Source organism: Hemitrygon akajei, chromosome 12 (assembly GCF_048418815.1).
Source record: "Hemitrygon akajei chromosome 12, sHemAka1.3, whole genome shotgun sequence".
In the NCBI taxonomy this organism is placed as follows: Eukaryota; Metazoa; Chordata; class Chondrichthyes; order Myliobatiformes; family Dasyatidae; genus Hemitrygon; species Hemitrygon akajei.
Genome location: NC_133135.1, coordinates 36,593,452 through 36,610,463, shown reverse-complemented (window position 1 = coordinate 36,610,463; position 17,012 = coordinate 36,593,452). Strand labels below are relative to the sequence as shown.

The following is a 17,012-nucleotide window of genomic DNA, read 5'->3' as shown; positions in this document are numbered from 1 at the left end:
GTGTGGTTGGAGCATTGGCTGGTCGGCAGAAAACAGAGAGTGGGAATAAAGGGATCCTATTCAGAATGGTTGCTGGTTACCAGTGGAGTTCCACAGGGGTCGGTGTTGGGACTGCTGCTTTTTACAATGTATGCCAATGATTTGGACTACGGGATTAATGGATTTGTGGCTAAATTTGCCAATGATACAAAGATAGGTGGCGGAGCGGGTAGTGTTGAGGAAACAGGGAGCCTGCAGACAGACTTAGATAGTTTAGGGGAATGGGCAAAGAAGTGGCAAATGAAATACAATGTAAAGTGTGTGGTCATGCACTTTGGTAGAAGAAGTAAACGGGCAGACTATTATTTAGATGGGGAGAGAATTCAAAATGAGGAGATGCAAAGGGACCTGGGAGTCCTTGTGCGGGATACCCTAAAAGTTAACCTCCAGGTTGAATCAGTGGTGAAGAAGGTGAATGCAATGTTGGCATTCATTTCTAGAGGTAGAGAATATAAGAGCAGGGACGTGATGTTGAGGCTTTATAAGGCACTCATGAGACCACACTTGGAGTATTATGTTCAGTTTTGGGCTCCTTATTTTAGAAAGGATATACTGACATTGGAGAGGGTTCAGAGAAGATTCACAAGAATGATTCTAGGAATGAAAGGGTTACTGTATGAGGAACGTCTGGCAGCTCTTGGGCTGTATTCCCTGGAGTTCAGCAGAATGAGGGGGGAACTCAAAGAAACATTCAAAATCTTAAAAGGCCTATACAAATTAGATATGGCAAAGTTATTTCCTGTGGTAGGGGAGTCTAGGACAAGAGGGCATGACGTCAGGATTGAAGGTCATCCATTTAGAACAGAGATGTGGAGAAATTACTTTAGCCAGAGGGTGGTGAATCTGTGGAATCTGTTGCCATGAGCGGCTGTGTAGGCCAAGTCATTGGGTGCATTTAAGGCAGTGATAGATTGGTTTTTGATTAGCCAGGGCATCAAAGGGTATGGGAGTGGGGATGACTGCAACAATTGGATCATCCACTCTGCTCCTCATCCTGAAGATGCTACCCGAGCTGCTGGGAGCTTCCGATGTTTTCATTCTTGATTAAGTGTTACTTGATCGGTAAAGGTCAACATAGCTTAAGACAGCATAATCATATTCCTCACTGTAACTGGTATGGAGATGGGGGGAAAACCAACAGATGTACTTTTATAAAGACAGATAAAGGTATACACAAAAGGCTGTGTATAAGATAAAAGTTCACTGGGCTAGACGTTGTAATAAATCAGCATGGAGAAAGTATTATTGAAGGTCAAAGAGCAGAAAGAGGAATATATTGGTCTTTGTCAGGTTTGCAGGCTATTAACAACTAGGAAAAGGAGTGGGGTTTGAGCTATTCACTATCTGTGCTAAAGAACTGGATGAAGGCACTGGGCTCATTGCAGCCACATTTGCTGATGATACAGAGCTGGGGGAAAGTACGTGTGAGACAGATTTGAAAAGTAAAGTAACAGAGACAACCCGAGTGAGGGATGGAGACAGCGGCGGACCTTGTATAATATGAGGAAGCATGATAGCACTTACTTTAATAAGATGAGCGAACCACGGTCAGTATTATGAGAAGAGGTGCTGGTGGTCTGAGATACAGGGAATTCGGTGGTTTTGTGCACAACACACCGAGAGATCACAGCTATTGATTAGGAAGACATTGGTACGTTTGTCTTTTTTGACAAGGGGTGAAATACTAAATAAAATGGAAACACAAGAGGCTGCAAATGCTGGAAAATGGCGACATACAGAAAGTGCTGGAGGGACTCAGTGGGTCAGCGGAGGGAAATGGACAACTGATGTGGAGGGGAGTAAAGGACAGTCAGTAGCAACCAGGCAGAAAAGGTAATGACATTAAGGAGGAGTGCTGGAAGCACAAGTGGAACATCAAAATCAGATAGCTAAGAAAAGCTTCCAAAAACAGCAACAGAAACAATCCAAGAAAGCCAGTTACAGTGAGATTACAAAGGAGCACAAGGCAGTATTAGACAATCAGAGGATTTAGACAACAAGAATAAATTTCAAAACTCATTATAACTCCTAAATTCCCTACTGGCCTTGTACAGCTCTCTAATTTACCCATTATATTGTATTTGATGATCCACAATATTTCCCCTTTTAAAATAATTATTTGCATCTGTGAAATTACATACAGAATAATAGCTGGTCAGGATTATATCAGTGACTTGGCCTGAAATAACTGACAGATCCTTTGTATAAGTACAAAGAGAGAGAGAGAAAAAAACTACCACATTCTTAGCTGCAATTCATTCACCCATCCTCTGTTAATATTCTTCAGAATGTGCAGCTGCATAAAATGGTAAACGGTACAAGTTCAGAAAGCTTTGCTAATAACATCTTAATGGAGCTGCAGATAAAAACAAATACAATGCAGATGCACAACTCTACCCAGAGGTACACTTGATGCAGAGGTTTGAGATATTTGATTTCCTCATGCGGGAGAACCTTGTCTCTTTCATTCTTTCATTAACAAAAAGGCTTGGCAGAAGATATACCTCTTTTCCCTTTGGGGAATTGGTAAAATTCCATCTTCCCCGGAACATACGAGAGCAATTCTACATTGCCATCATAGAGAGCATCCCTATTTCAGCCAATAACGCCTAGTTTTGGTTCAGCGTTCTGTCACAATTTATAAAAACAACAGTGAACTGTCTACCATCACTACAGGATTTGCATGTGTCCAAAACAATAGAGCAGGCAGGAAAATCATTGTGGACACTAACCACCCAGCAAAATGCTTTTTCCAAAAGCTCCCTTCTGGAAAGCATTACAGGGCTATTAATACAAACAAAAAGAAAAATGGTTTCCTGCCCCAGGCAGTTCATCTGATCAACTATTCTAATTATTCTCCCAACCCCCTCTATCTATTACATCAGTCACTGCACTGTGAACACTCCAAACCACTTTTTACTGGTAAATACAATCTCATTATGCTTTAATGCACATTTTATTCCATATCTGTACTTTTATTTTATATATTTTTTTATAACAGTTGAACATTGTTCCTTTTAGTTATGCAGCACTCCACCACATATTCCTAACGCATGAAGATGTACGGCGAAGGAGATGATCCCTGGTATTTCTGCTCTGAGTACGTCAGTAACTTATATCTGCTAGGCTTACTTGAATTCAAGACTGATATTACAGAGAGCAAACTCCAGTGATAGTTAAGAACAACATTTGTTCTTCAAATACATTTAACATTAAAAACAACTGGCTTTCAGTAATATAATTTAACTTCAATCTCACCTGAATCCAAATTTGTCCATGGCGATTGCAAAATGACGTGGCTGGTCGTAACAATGGTAGAGATTTCTGTCATCCATAGGGATTAAGTCCACATCACTGAATACAAAGCAGTCATACTCTCCATCCTTCAGAACTTCCATGTAGCCAATGTTCAGTAACTTTGCTCTGTTGAACATGCCTTCACCTTGCTTAAGGACACAAAAGAAAGAGAAAAAAATAAATGTAAAATGCATGCAGTGAGCATTATTGTGGAAATTTATAATTTTAGGAACATAGATTATGTATTGGACAAAAACTATGCAGGAAGCCATATGAGAATGCACCAACACATTCAGAGTACACACAGTATTTGAAAGCATAACAGTATGCACTATCTGTTGATAACCTTTGAGATAAAAAAGAATTCCCAAATATCTCTACAGAGGGAGATAGATATTCTCGCAGGCAGGTTTGTTAGAGCTATTGAGGAGTGTTTAAACTTATTTGTCAGGGGGATGGGAACCGGAGTAAAGGCACTTGGGATATTACGGATGGTAAAAAAGGAAAGACGACGTGCAGTCAGACTGTCAGGAAGGCAGGCAGATGATAGGACAAAAGTGCAGCCAGCAGGGTGAGTATCAGTTCTTTAGGGATGCAGAATCAAAAAGTGTAACAAATACAGTACTCAAAGTGTTATATCTCAATGCACAGAGTATAAGAAATAAGGTGGATGTTCTTGTTACATTTTTACAGACTGTTGGGTATGATATTGTGGCCATCACTGAATCATGGCTGAAAGATGGTTGTAGTTGGGAGTTGAATGTCCAAGGTTACACATTGTATTGGAGGGATAGGAAGGTAGGCAGAGGGAGTGGCATGGCTCTGCTGGTAAAGAATGGCATCAAATCATTAGGAGGATGTGACATAGGATTGGAAGATGTTGAATCCTTTTGGGTTGAGTTAAGAAACTGATGGCAGTTATATACAGGCCTCCCAACAGTAGCTGGGATGTGGACTGCAGATTACAATGGGAAATAGAAAAGGCATGTCAAAAGGGCAATGTTATGATTGTCATGGGAGATTTCAACATGCAGATAGATTGGGAAAATCAGGTTGGTATTGGATCTCAAGAGAGTGAATTTGTTGAATGCCCACAAGATGGGTTTTTAGAGCAGTTTGTTGTTGAGCCTACTAGGGGATCAGTTACACTGGACCGTGTGTTTTGTAATTAACCAGAGGTGATAGGGAGCTTAAGGTAAAGAAACCCTTAGGAGGCAGTGATGACAATATGCTTGAGTTCAACTTGAAATTTGACAGGGAGAAAGCAAAATCTGACATAGCAGTATTTCAGTGGAGTACAGGAAATTACAGAGGTATGAGAGAGGAGTTGGCCAAAGTAAATTGGAAGGAGATGCTGACAGAGCCGACAGCAGAGCAGCAAGGGCTTGAATTTCTGGGAAAAATTAGGAAGATGGAGTATAGATGTATTCCACAAAACAAAGAAATACTCAAATGGCGAGATAGTACATCCATGGTTGACAAGAGCTCAAAGCTAATCTAAAAGCAAAAGAGAGGACATACAACAAAGCAAAAACTAACAGGAAGATAGAGGATTAGGAAGCTTTTAGAAACCTGCAGAAAGCAACTGAAAGAATCATTAAGAGGGAAAGGATGAAATACGAAAGCAAGCTAGCAAACAATATCAAGGTGGATAGAAAAAGACAAGAGTGGATATAGGACCACTAGAAAACGAGGCCAGAGAAATAATAACAAGGGCCAAGGAGATGGCAGATAACTAAATGAGTATTTTGCACTGTGAAGATAGATAGATAGATAGATAGATAGATAGATAGATAGATAGATAGATAGATACTTTATTCATCCCCATGGGGAAATTCAACATTTTTTCCAATGTCCCATACACTTGTTGTAGCAAAACTAATTACATACAATACTTAACTCAGTAAAAATATGATATGCATCTAAATCACAAAGACTCTATTTCACTGTGGAAGACACTAGCAATGTGCCAGGTGTTGCACGGTGTGAGGGAAGAGAAGTGAGTGCAGTTACTTTTACAAGAGAGAAGGTGCTCAAAAAGCTGAAAGAGGTAAAGGTACATAAAGTCACATGGACCAGATGAACTGCACCCTGGGGTTCTGAAAGAGGTAGCGGTAGAGATTAGGCCATAACACACAGGAGCAGAATTACCCATTCAACTCATTGAGTCTACTCCACCATTCTATCACGGCTGATCCCACATCCAACTTCGCCCCATACAACTGCCTTCTTGCCATGTCCTTTGATGCTCTGATTGATCAGGAAATTATCAATTTCCGCCTTAAACATACCCACGGACTTGGATTCCAGCACAGTTTGTGGCAAAGCATTCCACAGATTCACCACTCTCTGGCTAAAAAAAAATCCTTCTTGCCTCTGTTCTAAAAGGTTGCCCCTCAATTTTGAGGCTGCATCCTCTAGTCCTGGATATCTCCACCAGAGGAAACATCCTCTCCACATCCACCCTATCTAGTCCTTTCAACATACAATAGGTTTCAATGCGATCCCCTGAATTCTTCTAAATTCCAGTGAGTGCGGGCCCAAAGCTGCCAAGCATTCCTCGTGTGTTAACCCCTTCATTCCCAGAATCATCCTTGAGAACTTCCTCTGGACTCTCTCCAATGACAACACATCCTCCTGCGATATGGGCCCCAAAACTGTTGACAATACTCCGTGTGACCTGACTAGTGCCTTATAAAGCCTCAGTATGATCTCCTTGCTTTTATATTCTATTCTGCTTGAAATAAATGTCAACATTGCGTTTTCCTTCTTTACTAGTGACTAAACCTGTAAATTAACCTTCTGGTAGTCTTGCATGAGTCCCTCCTCATCTCTGATGTTTAAACATTCCCCCCATTTAGATAATAGTCCGCACTACTGTTCCTTTTACCAAAATGCATTATCATACATTTCCCAACACTGTATTCCATTTGCCACTTTTTTGCCCATTCTTGAAATTTGTCTAAGTCCTGCTGAAATTGCATTGCTCCCTCAGCACTACCTACCCCTTCACCTATCTTTGAAATCATCCACAAACTATGCCACAAAGCAATCAATTCATTATCCAAATCAATGACACACAATGTGAAAATTAGCAGTCCCAATACTGACCCCTGAGGAACACCACTAGTCTCTGGCAGCCAACCTTTATTTCCACTCACTGCCTCCTGCCTGTTAGCTATTCCCCTATCCATGCTAATATCTTTCCTGTAACATCATACGATTTTATCTTGGTAAGCGTCTCATGTGTGGCACTTCATCAAATGTCTTCTGAAAATCTAAGTAAATGACAACCATTGCCTCTCCTTTCTCCATCCTGCTTGTTACTTCCTAATGCATGGGTTAGGGTTAGGATTGTGGGGGCATTAGTAATAAACTTTCAAAAATCATTGGACTCTGGCATAGTTACCAAGGACTGGAAAACTGCAAATGTCACTCCACTCTTTAAGAAAGGAGAAAGGCTGCAGAAAGGAAATTATTGACCAGTTGGCCTGACCTCACTGGTTGGGAAGATGTTAGAGTCAAATGTTAAGGATGAGGTTATGGAATACCTGGTAACACAGGACAAGAGACAACATGGTTTGCTTTTAGGAAAATTTTGCCTGGTGAACCTGTTTGAATTCTTTGAGGAGATTACAAGTAGGATAGATAAAGGGGATGCAGTTAATGTTGTATATTTGGATTTTCAGAAGGCCTTTGACAAAGTGCCACACGTGAGGCTGCTTACCAAGTTAAGAGCCCATGGTATTACAGGGAAGTTACTAGCACGGTTAGAGCACTGGTAGGAGGCAGCAGGTGTGAATAAAAGGATCCTTTTCTGGTTGGCTGCCAGTGACTAGTGGTGTTCTGCAAGGGTTGGTGCTGGACTGCTTCTTTTTATACTGCATACCAATGATCTAGATGATAGAATGGACAACTTTGTTGTCAAGTTTGCAGATGATACAAAGATTGGTGGAGGGGCAGGTAGTGTTGAGGAAACAGGGAGGATGCAGAAGGACTTAGACAGATTAGGAGAATGGGCATGAAAGTGACAAATGAAATATAATGTTGGAAAACACCTGGTCATGCATGTTGGTGGAAGAAATAAATATACACTCTATTTTCTAAATGGGGAGAAAATTCAAAAATCTGAGATGCAGAGGGACTCTTAAGAGTGCAGGACACCCTAGAGGTTAACTTGCAGGTTGAGTCGGTGGTGAGGAAGGAAAATGCGATGTTAGCATTCATTTCAAGAGGTCTTGAATACAAGAGCAGGGATGTTATACTGAGGCTTTATAAGGCACTGGTGAGGCCTCACCTTGAATATTGTGAACAGTTTTGGGCTCCTTTAAGAAAAGATGTGCCAGCATTGGAGAGGGTTCAGAGGAGGTCCATAATGATGATTCTGGGAATGAAAGGGTTATCAAATGAGGAACGTTTGATGACTCTGGGTCTGTACTCGCTGGGATTTAGAAGGATGGGGGAGTGATCTCATTGAAACCTGTCGAATGTTGAAAGGCCTGGATGGAGTAGATGTTTAAAGGATGTTTCCCATGGTGGGGGAGTCTAGGACAAGAGAGAACAGGCTCCGGATAGAGGGGTGTTCATTTAAAACAGAGATGTGTAAACATTTCTTTAGCCAGAGGGTGGTGACCACAGGGAGCTATGACTGTCAAGTTGTTGCACGTATTTAAGGCTGAGCTTGATAGGTTCTTGTTTGACCATGGCATCAAAGATTACTGGGAGAAGGCCAGGGAGTGGGTCTGAGGAGGGAAAAAAAGGATCAGCCAAGATCAAATGGCAGATCAGACTCGATGAGCCAAATGGCCTAAATCTGCTCCTATGTCTAATGGTCGTACAGCTTTTGTTATCTTCTGAAAAATAATGATACAAAAGGGTGATGATGTTCCATTCTCTATGCTCTTTGCCCCTTCTGACAGGAAAGAGAGCAGGAGCTACATTCGAGTCAAATGATATATGATCATATGACTGGAGCTCTGTGAATATTTGCTTGTAATTTGCTGAATAAATGTAACACTTATCAACGGATGTAACAAAGTGTACCCATTTTTGTAAAGTACTTGAGTCTTACGATGTGATATTTGTCTTGTAATATACTTCTCAAGGCATTTATGTAACTACTGCCTGCCTTGGATGATGGGGAGACATAGAAAAAGATATATTTCAACTTACTTTCAAATTTTTCTTAAAAGCACATTTTAAGAAACCATCTGAAGTTACTGTGTCACCTGATGAAAGTTCACAAAAATCAAACCTTTCATAGCACAATTCACATCTTCAGTGAAGCTGGGTTTCACATTTCTTTGAAACACAGAATTATTGTGGCACTGAAGAGGCCTTTTGGTTCAGTAAGTGTCTGCCAACTTCTACCTGAGCAATCCATTGGTAGCGTTCCTCCTCTTATAAATCTTCTTCATGTCTACCCAATTCTTACAGCAGTGACTTCCAGATCATAACTAAATTCTGCATAACAATGTTTTTTTTTACTCACATCCCCTTTGTATTTTTTCCAGTTTTAAATCTGTACATTCTCATCCTGGTATAGCATTTGCCAAAGGGAACCTTTTGAAAAGCCGTTGTGATCTTGTGCACCCCTATTCGTTCTCTCCTTTTCCTTCTTTGTTCATATTTAATTGAAGATTTCTCCCCTGACAATCAAATTTTTGTATTTCAGGAAGGAGAAGCACTTACTCATTGCTGGTATTAAAATTTTATCCAAATACACTTTATATATCACAATAAAAACTAATTTATTTTGCTCTGTGTTCCATAACTGTATTACATAGTTCATAGAAAATAAATTGCATCTGTGCCCTTATTAAACATTTAGAATCAAAACGAGCTGATAAGTCAATTTTGAATTCTGTACTAAATGGGGAATATTTATATGTTAATAACTTACTCTTTAAATTTAAATGGAAAATTAAGTTTTTTTACTGGTCATTCCTATCTTGCAGTTTGACCTTTGTTCTAAGAACAACAATCTGAAAGTAGTTTTTGATCAACAAACCTGAGCCCAGTAATTGGTAATATGCTCTGGATTGCACTCTCTCCAAAACATCCTGGAAGAAAAGTTTGAAATCTGGAATATTACCACCTGTTGGCTTTCGCATTGTGCAGATTACAATCTGCTTCCTTCCTTCTACTCACTGTTTCCTGATGCACAGTACGGTATATCCAACCATTCTGCTCAATTTTGAAGTACTGCAAATTGCAATTCCAATACAATTTCATCATCTTGCATTAATTCTCCCCAAATTCCTCACAGATCCTACTTTTTGGCTGATAGCCCTTGATGTTACGCACATTGACAATAACAAGACAACCAAATGTTTCTATTATTATTTTCCAAATAGTTGTAAATGATCAATTATCTGCTTTTCTTCAAATTAGATGTTCTTTGGACTTGACCATCATTCTTATATTATGTAACATTATCTACGAAATATCAATATGCAGTTAATCTTTGTCCATATAGTGAATGTTAGAATAGCTTGAATATCTAAGTTTGATGAGCAACCTGGCAAAAGAACACTTCAGCTGAGAATTTCAACAGAATCTGAAAAAGCACTCCAGAGTTGAAGTGAGAGTAATTGTCCTTGGCATCAAATAAACATTCAATTAAATATGGCTTCAAAGAGCCCTCATAAGCTGGAACAAAAAGAAATCAGAGGAAAAAACCTCCAGGTTGAATCACAGACAGCACAATGGATGGAGGTTAATTTTCTCAGGCACGGGGTATCTCTGCAGAAGTTCCAAAATGTCAGTCCCCTTGTGGTTACCACTGAACTGGAGTAGTCATAACTACAAAGTGTATATGGTTACAAGATCAGGTCAAAGGTTAGGAACCCTGCAACAGCAGTGGTTTATACCATATTCAGATTGCACTACAACAACTCTTCCGTAAGCAACACCTTCCAAATCCATGACCTCCACTTGCTAAAAGGTCAAGGGCAACAGAAGCTGCCAGGGCAAGAACAATGGCAGATATCATTCTCTGCAGGACATCAGGATTCAGTCAGGATCTCACAACATTCCAGTAGTTTCATAGCTATCACTTGTGCATATATACAGTACAAATTCCTCACATGGTCGGGTGGGATCAATAACGTGGAGGTCTAGCAATTTAACTGTTATGTTATTGGCTGCACCTGCCATTGGTCTACACACCACCTTCATGCGCAGGCAGGCTGATCAGTGGGTTGAGATCAGTGCTTGGGATTGGTGAATCAAGGGCCTGGAGCATCCACAAGGTTGGCTGGGTGGGAAGTGAAGATGTTTGTTGCTGGTCAGAGATGAGGCGTTAAGTTAGGGGGTTGACGGGAGTCAGTGTTGCAAGATGTGACCAGCAGCAGCAGGATACTATGTCTAATTATGCATATGTGGATTGTGAGAGGATCTGTCAGTCTGTGGAGAGGTTGGTGATTAGCCTAACAGGAAGCAAGTTACTTAAAGGAAAGCTACCTAAGTTAGATTCCTAGTGTCACCTGGGTACATTCAGGGACTCACTACAAGTTGTACAGATGTGGACTGATAGGCACATCTAGTCTCCACCCCAAACATGAAATCTTTGTGAAATGTTATGTCAGTGTGAATTTAAGCTCTATGTAACAATGATTAAATTTGCCATCTATAAATTTGCTGACGATACAACCACTGTTGGCAAAGTTTCAGATGGCGACGAAATGGCGTAAAGGAGTAAGATATACTAGCTAGTTGAGTGGTGTCGTAGCAACTACCTTGCACTCAATGTCAGTAAGAGCAAAGAATTGATTGTGGACTTCAGAAGGGGTAAGAGGAGGAAACAGACACCAGTCCTCATAGAGGGATCAGAGGTGGAAAGAGTGAGCAACTTCAAGCTCCTGGCTGTCAATACCTCTGAGGACTTAGCCTGGATCCAACATATCGATGCAGCTATAAAGAAGGGAAGCAGTGGCTATATTTCATTAGGAGTTTGAGAAGATTTGGTATGCCACCAAAAACACTCTCAAATTTCTACAGCTATACCGCGGAGAGTATTCTAACTGGCTGCAGCACTGTCTGGAATGGGGAGGGAGGGGGGGGGGGGGGCTACTGCATGGGATCCAAGTAAGCTGCAGAGGGTTGTAACATTCATTAACTCCATCATGGGCACTAGCCTCCGTAGTATCCAAGACATCTTCAAAGAGTGGTGCCTCTCAAAGGCGGCATCCACCATTAAGGACTCCCAATACCCAGGGCATGCCCTCTTCCCATTGTTACCACCAAGAAGGAGGTACAGAAGCCTGAAGGCACACACTCAGTGATTCAGGAACAGCTTCTTCCCCTTGGCCATCCGAGGGTCATTTGAATGGACACTGAGCCCATGAACACCATCTTACTACTTACTTAACTTTCTCTTTCATTATATGTTCACACATAAATTGAAAAAATTCACAATTTTTTCCCTCTATTATCATGTGCTACATTGTAGTGCTGTCACAAAGTTAACAAATTTCACGACATATGCCAGTGATAATAAACCTGATTATGATTCTGAAATAATCATGGTAAGGAGATTATAGTCAGGGACTCTAGGACAAGGGGACACAGCCTCAGAGTGCAAGGACATCCCTTTAGAACAAAGATGAGGTGGAATTTCTTCAGCCAGAGGTTGGTGAATTTGTGGAATTCATTGCCATGCACTGCTACGGAGGTCAAGTTATTGAGCATATTTAAAGCAGTTCTTAGTTTAAAGATCTCTTTCGTGAAAACGTTGTCAATCTTTCATATGCTATAAAACAGAGTCTGGTACAATGGTCACCTCTATCTATGTCCTTGGTAGATCGTATTAATGTTGTTAAAATGTATGTTCTCCCCAAATTTTTATACTTATTTCAATCTATCCCAATTTTTATTCCTAAATCTTTTTTTAATTCCTTAGACTCTATTATTTTGTCATATCTGTGGCAGAATAAGCGCTCTAGAATTAATAAAATCCACCTCCAAAAATCTAAAAAAGAGGGTGGCATGGCTTTACCTAACTTTCGCTTATATTACTGGGCAGCTAATATACGTTGTGCTGCTTCTGGTCTTTCTTCCACGGTCAACCCGAGTGCCCTAACTGGGTGGCAATGGAGTTGAGCTCCACTAAAGAATTATCTATATCTGCACTTCTTGGCTCTGCATTCCCTAGCAGTCTGCCCAGATCAATAGCTAATCCTCTGGTTAGACACACTTTGCGTATATGGGCTCAGTTCAGGAAATGCTATGGTTTCCAGGGGTTTTCCGTTTCTATCCCTGTTGCACATAATCACCTTTTTTTACCTACTACGTACGATTCAGCATTCCATGTTTGGTACAGGAAGGGCATTAGACATTTTGAAGATCTCTTCATCGATAATCGCTTCGCTTCTTTTCAGCAGCTCTCCGTTAAGTTCAACCTGCCTAACGCTCACTTTTTCAGATATCTCCAAATCCGACACTTTACTGCTCCTTTAATTCCTAACTTTCCTGAAATGCCTGCGAAAAATGCTATGGACCTATTTCTTTCCATTAATCCACTAGGTAAAGGTTTAATTTCAATTATCCGAGATAAACTAGCAGCCTTACGACGGGCCCCTGTGGATAAAATTAAAATGGCCTGGGAGCAGGATTTAAATATCTCCTTATCCAAGGAGAGCTGGGACTCAGTTCTCAAATTGGTTAACTCAACCTCCCTTTGTGCTCGCCATTGCCTCTTACAGTTTAAGATTGTTCATAGAGCCCATATGTCTAAATCTAAACTATCTCGATTCTACCCTGGCATTAGTCCGCTCTGTGATAAATGCAAGAGGGGCGTGGCCTCTCTCATCCACATGTACTGGTTCTGTCCTAGCTTGGAGAAATTCTGGAAAGATGTCTTCACTACATTATCGGGTATTCTGAATCAGCACCTAGAACCTAACCCCTTAATTGCTCTGTTCGGTTTTTGGGGCGAGACAGATTTATGTCTGGGTCCGGCCAAATGCCGAATACTATCCTTTGCCTCTCTCCTGGCGAGACGCTTGATCCTCCTTAGATGGAGAGATGTTGCCCCGCCCACTCATGCGCAATGGCTTAACGACATTATGGCCTGCTTGGACCTCCAAAAAATTCATTATTCAGTTCTTAATTCGGATCTAAAGTTCCATAAGGTCTGGGGACCTTTTATCGAGTACTTTCATAACCTTCCTCTTGACTAGGGTTTTTTTTTTCTTTTCTTTTTTTTTCTTCTTTTCGGTCCCTTGCTTTCAGCTCCCTTTTTTTTTCTGGTAGTAGGCATTATTATCCTCTGTTACTAAGTGTATTCACAGTCTGGGAGTTTGACTGTCTGGACTTATACTCTTTATACTGTGTGGTGGTTGGTCTGGAGTTGTTGTTTTTTTCTTGTGTTGTGGGGTTTGGGGAGGACACTAAGCTCACTTGTCTTTAATTTAGGTGCTTTTTTGTTAAATTCTCTTCATTTGTAGCATATTGTTATTGTATGCTTAATCTTGCACTGTATTAATGCTCCCCATTGGGATTTGGGGTTTTTAATTTTGTAAAATGTTTTGAAAAACTAATAAAAAAATTTTTTTAAAATTTTTTTAAAAAAGCAGTTCTTGATTAATAAAGGTGTCAAAGGTTAAGGGGAGTAGGTAGGGGAATGAAGTGGAGGGGGCCATTAGATTAGCTAGGATAGACTACAGAGCACACTCAATGGGCCAAATAGCCTAATTATGCTCTGATGTCTTTTGATCTTATTCTGGAATGCTGCACATGAAAAGTAAAGCCTCTGTGGAAAGCGGCCAGTGAGTGAGTGGGCCAGTGAAGGAGTGGAGATTTGAGGCTTTTGACTCGAGAGATTCTGGCAGTTTTGGCAGTTGGACTGTGCAATCAAGTCAATCAAGATTTGAATAGCTCAGCAGAAAGCTATTGATTAAACAATCAAGATTTGAATAGCTCAGACTCAGCAGAAAGCAGCTGATTGGGCAATTGAGGTCAGGTGACCAAGCAGTTTGAAAAGCTCAAACAAATAAATAGAGGGTTACGTCAAGTGGAGTGGCCTGTGGAAAGTGGCCAGTGAGTGTGTGGGCCAGTGAAGGAGTGGACATTTGCTTTGACTCGAGGCTTCCACGAGAAGAGGCGGAGGACGAGCTTCACTCCAAGTGAGGTAAGGCCGGGTAAGTTCCTTTCAAAGGAGAAAGTTTCAAAAGTTGAGGCAAGTATTGGGTAGGTCATGGCAGCTGAGATCGGCCCTGTGGTTTGTTCATCCTGCAGCATGTGGGAAATCAGGGATACTTCCAGTGTCCCTGACGACTATGTGTGCAGGAAGTGTGTCCAACTGCAGCTTCTGGCAGACCGCATTGAGCATCTGGAGCTGTGATTGGATTCATACTGGAACATCTGCGATGCTGAGAAAGTCGTGAATAGCACGTTCAGTGAGTTGGCCACACTGCAGGTAAAGGCTACACAGGCAGAAAGGGAAGGGGTGGCCACTAGACAGTGTAGTAGTAGGCAGGTAGTGCAGGAGTCCCCTGAGGTCATCTCCCTCCTAAACAGATATACTGTTTTGGATACTGTTGGGGGAGATGTCTCATCAGGGGAAGGCAGCAGCAGCCGAGTTCATTGCACCATGGGTGGCTCTGCGGCACAGGAGGGAAGGAAAAGGAATGGGAGAGCTATAGTGATAGGGGATTCAATTGTAAGGGGAATAGATAGGCGTTTCTGCGGCCACAAACGAGACTCCAGGATGGTATGTTGCCTCCCCGGTGCAAGGTCAAGGATGTCTCTGAGCGGCTGAAGGACATTCTGGAATGGGAAGGTGAACAGCCAGTGGTCGTGGTGCACATAGGTACCAACGATATAGGTAAAAAAACGGGATGAGGTCCTACAAGGTGAATTTAGGGAGTTAGGAGATAAACTAAAAAGTAGGACCACAAAGGTAATAATCTCTGGATTACTACCAGTGCCACGTGCTAGTCAGTAGAAATAGGAGGATGTTTCAGATGAATACGTGGCTTGAAAAATGGTGCAAGTGGGAGGGATTCAAATTTCTGGGGCATTGGAACCTGTTCTGGGGGAGGTGGGACCGGTATAAACAGGACAGTCTGCACCTGGGCTGGACTGGAACCAATGTCCTAGGGGGAGCGTTTGCTACTGCTGTTCAGGAGGCTTTAAACTAATGTGGCAGGGGATGGGAACAAGTGCAGAGAGACAGAGGGGTGTAAAATGAGGGTGGAAGCAAAAAGTAGTAAGGTGAAAAGTGGCAGACAGGCAAATGCAGGGCAAAAAGCAAAAAGAGCCAGTTTTCAACATAATTGTATAAGGGCTAAGAGTGTTGTACAAAACAAGCCTGAAAGCTTTGTGTGTCAATGCGAGGAGCATTCGTAACAAGGTGGATGAATTGAATGTGCAGATAGTTATTAATGAATATGATATAGTTGGGATCACAGAGACATGGCTCCAGGCTGACCAAGGATGGGAGCTCAACATCCAGAAATATTCAATATTCAGGAGGGATAGACAGGAAAGAAAAGGAGGTGGGGTAGCATTGCTGGTTAGAGAGGAGATTAACGCAATAGAAAGGAAGGACATTAGCCTGGAGGATGTGGAATCGATATGGGTAGAGCTGCATAACACTAAGGGGCAGAAAACACTGGTGTGAGTTGTGTACAGGCCACCTAACAGTAGTAGTGAGGTTGGGGATGGCATTAAACAGGAAATTAGAAATGCGTGCAATAAAGGAACAGTAGTTATAATGGGTGACTTCAATCTACATATAGATTTGGTGAACCAAATTGGTAAGGGTGCTGAGGAAGAGGATTTTTTGGAATGTATGCGGGATGGTTTTCTGAACCAACATGTCGAGGAACCAACTAGAGAGCAGGCCATTCTAGATTGGGTATTGAGCAATGAGGAAGGGTTAGTTAGCAAGCTTGTCATGCGAGGCCCCTTGGGTAAGAGTGACCATAATATGGTGGAATTCTTCATTAAGATGGAGAGTGACATAGTTAATTCAGAAACAAAGGTTCTGAACTTAAAGAAGGGTAACTTTGAAGGTATGAGACATAAATTAACTAAGATAGACTGTCAAATGATACTTAAAGGGTTGACGGTGGATATGCAATGGCAAGCATTTAAAGATCGCATGGATGAACTACAACAATTGTTCATCCCAGTTTGGCAAAAGAATAAATCAGGGAAGGTAGTGAACCCGTGGCTGACAAGGGAAATTAGGGATAGTATCAAGTCCAAAGAAGAAACATATAAATTAGCAAATAAAAGCGGCACACCTGAGGACTGGGAGAAATTCAGAGACCAGCAGAGGAGGACAAAGGGCTTAATTGGGAAAGGGAAAAAAGATTGAGAAAAAGCTGGCAGTTGTACAAGGCCTTGGTGAGACCGCACCTGGAATGTTGTGTGCAGTTTTGGTCCCCTAATCTGAGGAAAGACATTCTTGCCATAGAGGGAGTACAGAGAAGGTTCACCAGATTGATTCCTGGGATGGCAGGACTTTCATATGAAGAAAGACTAGATCGACTAGGCTTATACTCGCTGGAATTTAGAAGATTGAGGGGGGATCTTATTGAAATGTATAAAATTCTAAAGGGATTGAACAGGCTAGATGCAGGAAGATTGTTTCCGATGTTGGGGAAGTCCAGAACGAGGGGTCACAGTTTAAGGATAAAAGGGAAGCCTTTTAGGACCGAGATGAG

At 41.5% G+C, this 17,012-nt stretch overlaps 1 protein-coding gene across 5 annotated transcripts in view; it reads right to left on the bottom strand.

Annotated features, from left to right (window-relative positions):
* Positions 1-17,012, bottom strand: part of b4galt2 (UDP-Gal:betaGlcNAc beta 1,4- galactosyltransferase, polypeptide 2) — a 375,893-nt gene that overhangs the window by 72,578 nt on the left and 286,303 nt on the right. For all 5 annotated transcript variants that reach the window (XR_012101020.1, XM_073062911.1, XM_073062910.1 and 2 more), the window contains one exon: positions 3,298-3,485. Coding sequence is in view for 4 of the 5 variants with exons in the window: in XM_073062911.1 (XP_072919012.1) it covers positions 3,298-3,485 (188 nt within the window). In the remaining variant the exon portion in view is untranslated. The remainder of the gene's footprint in view (positions 1-3,297; positions 3,486-17,012) is intronic.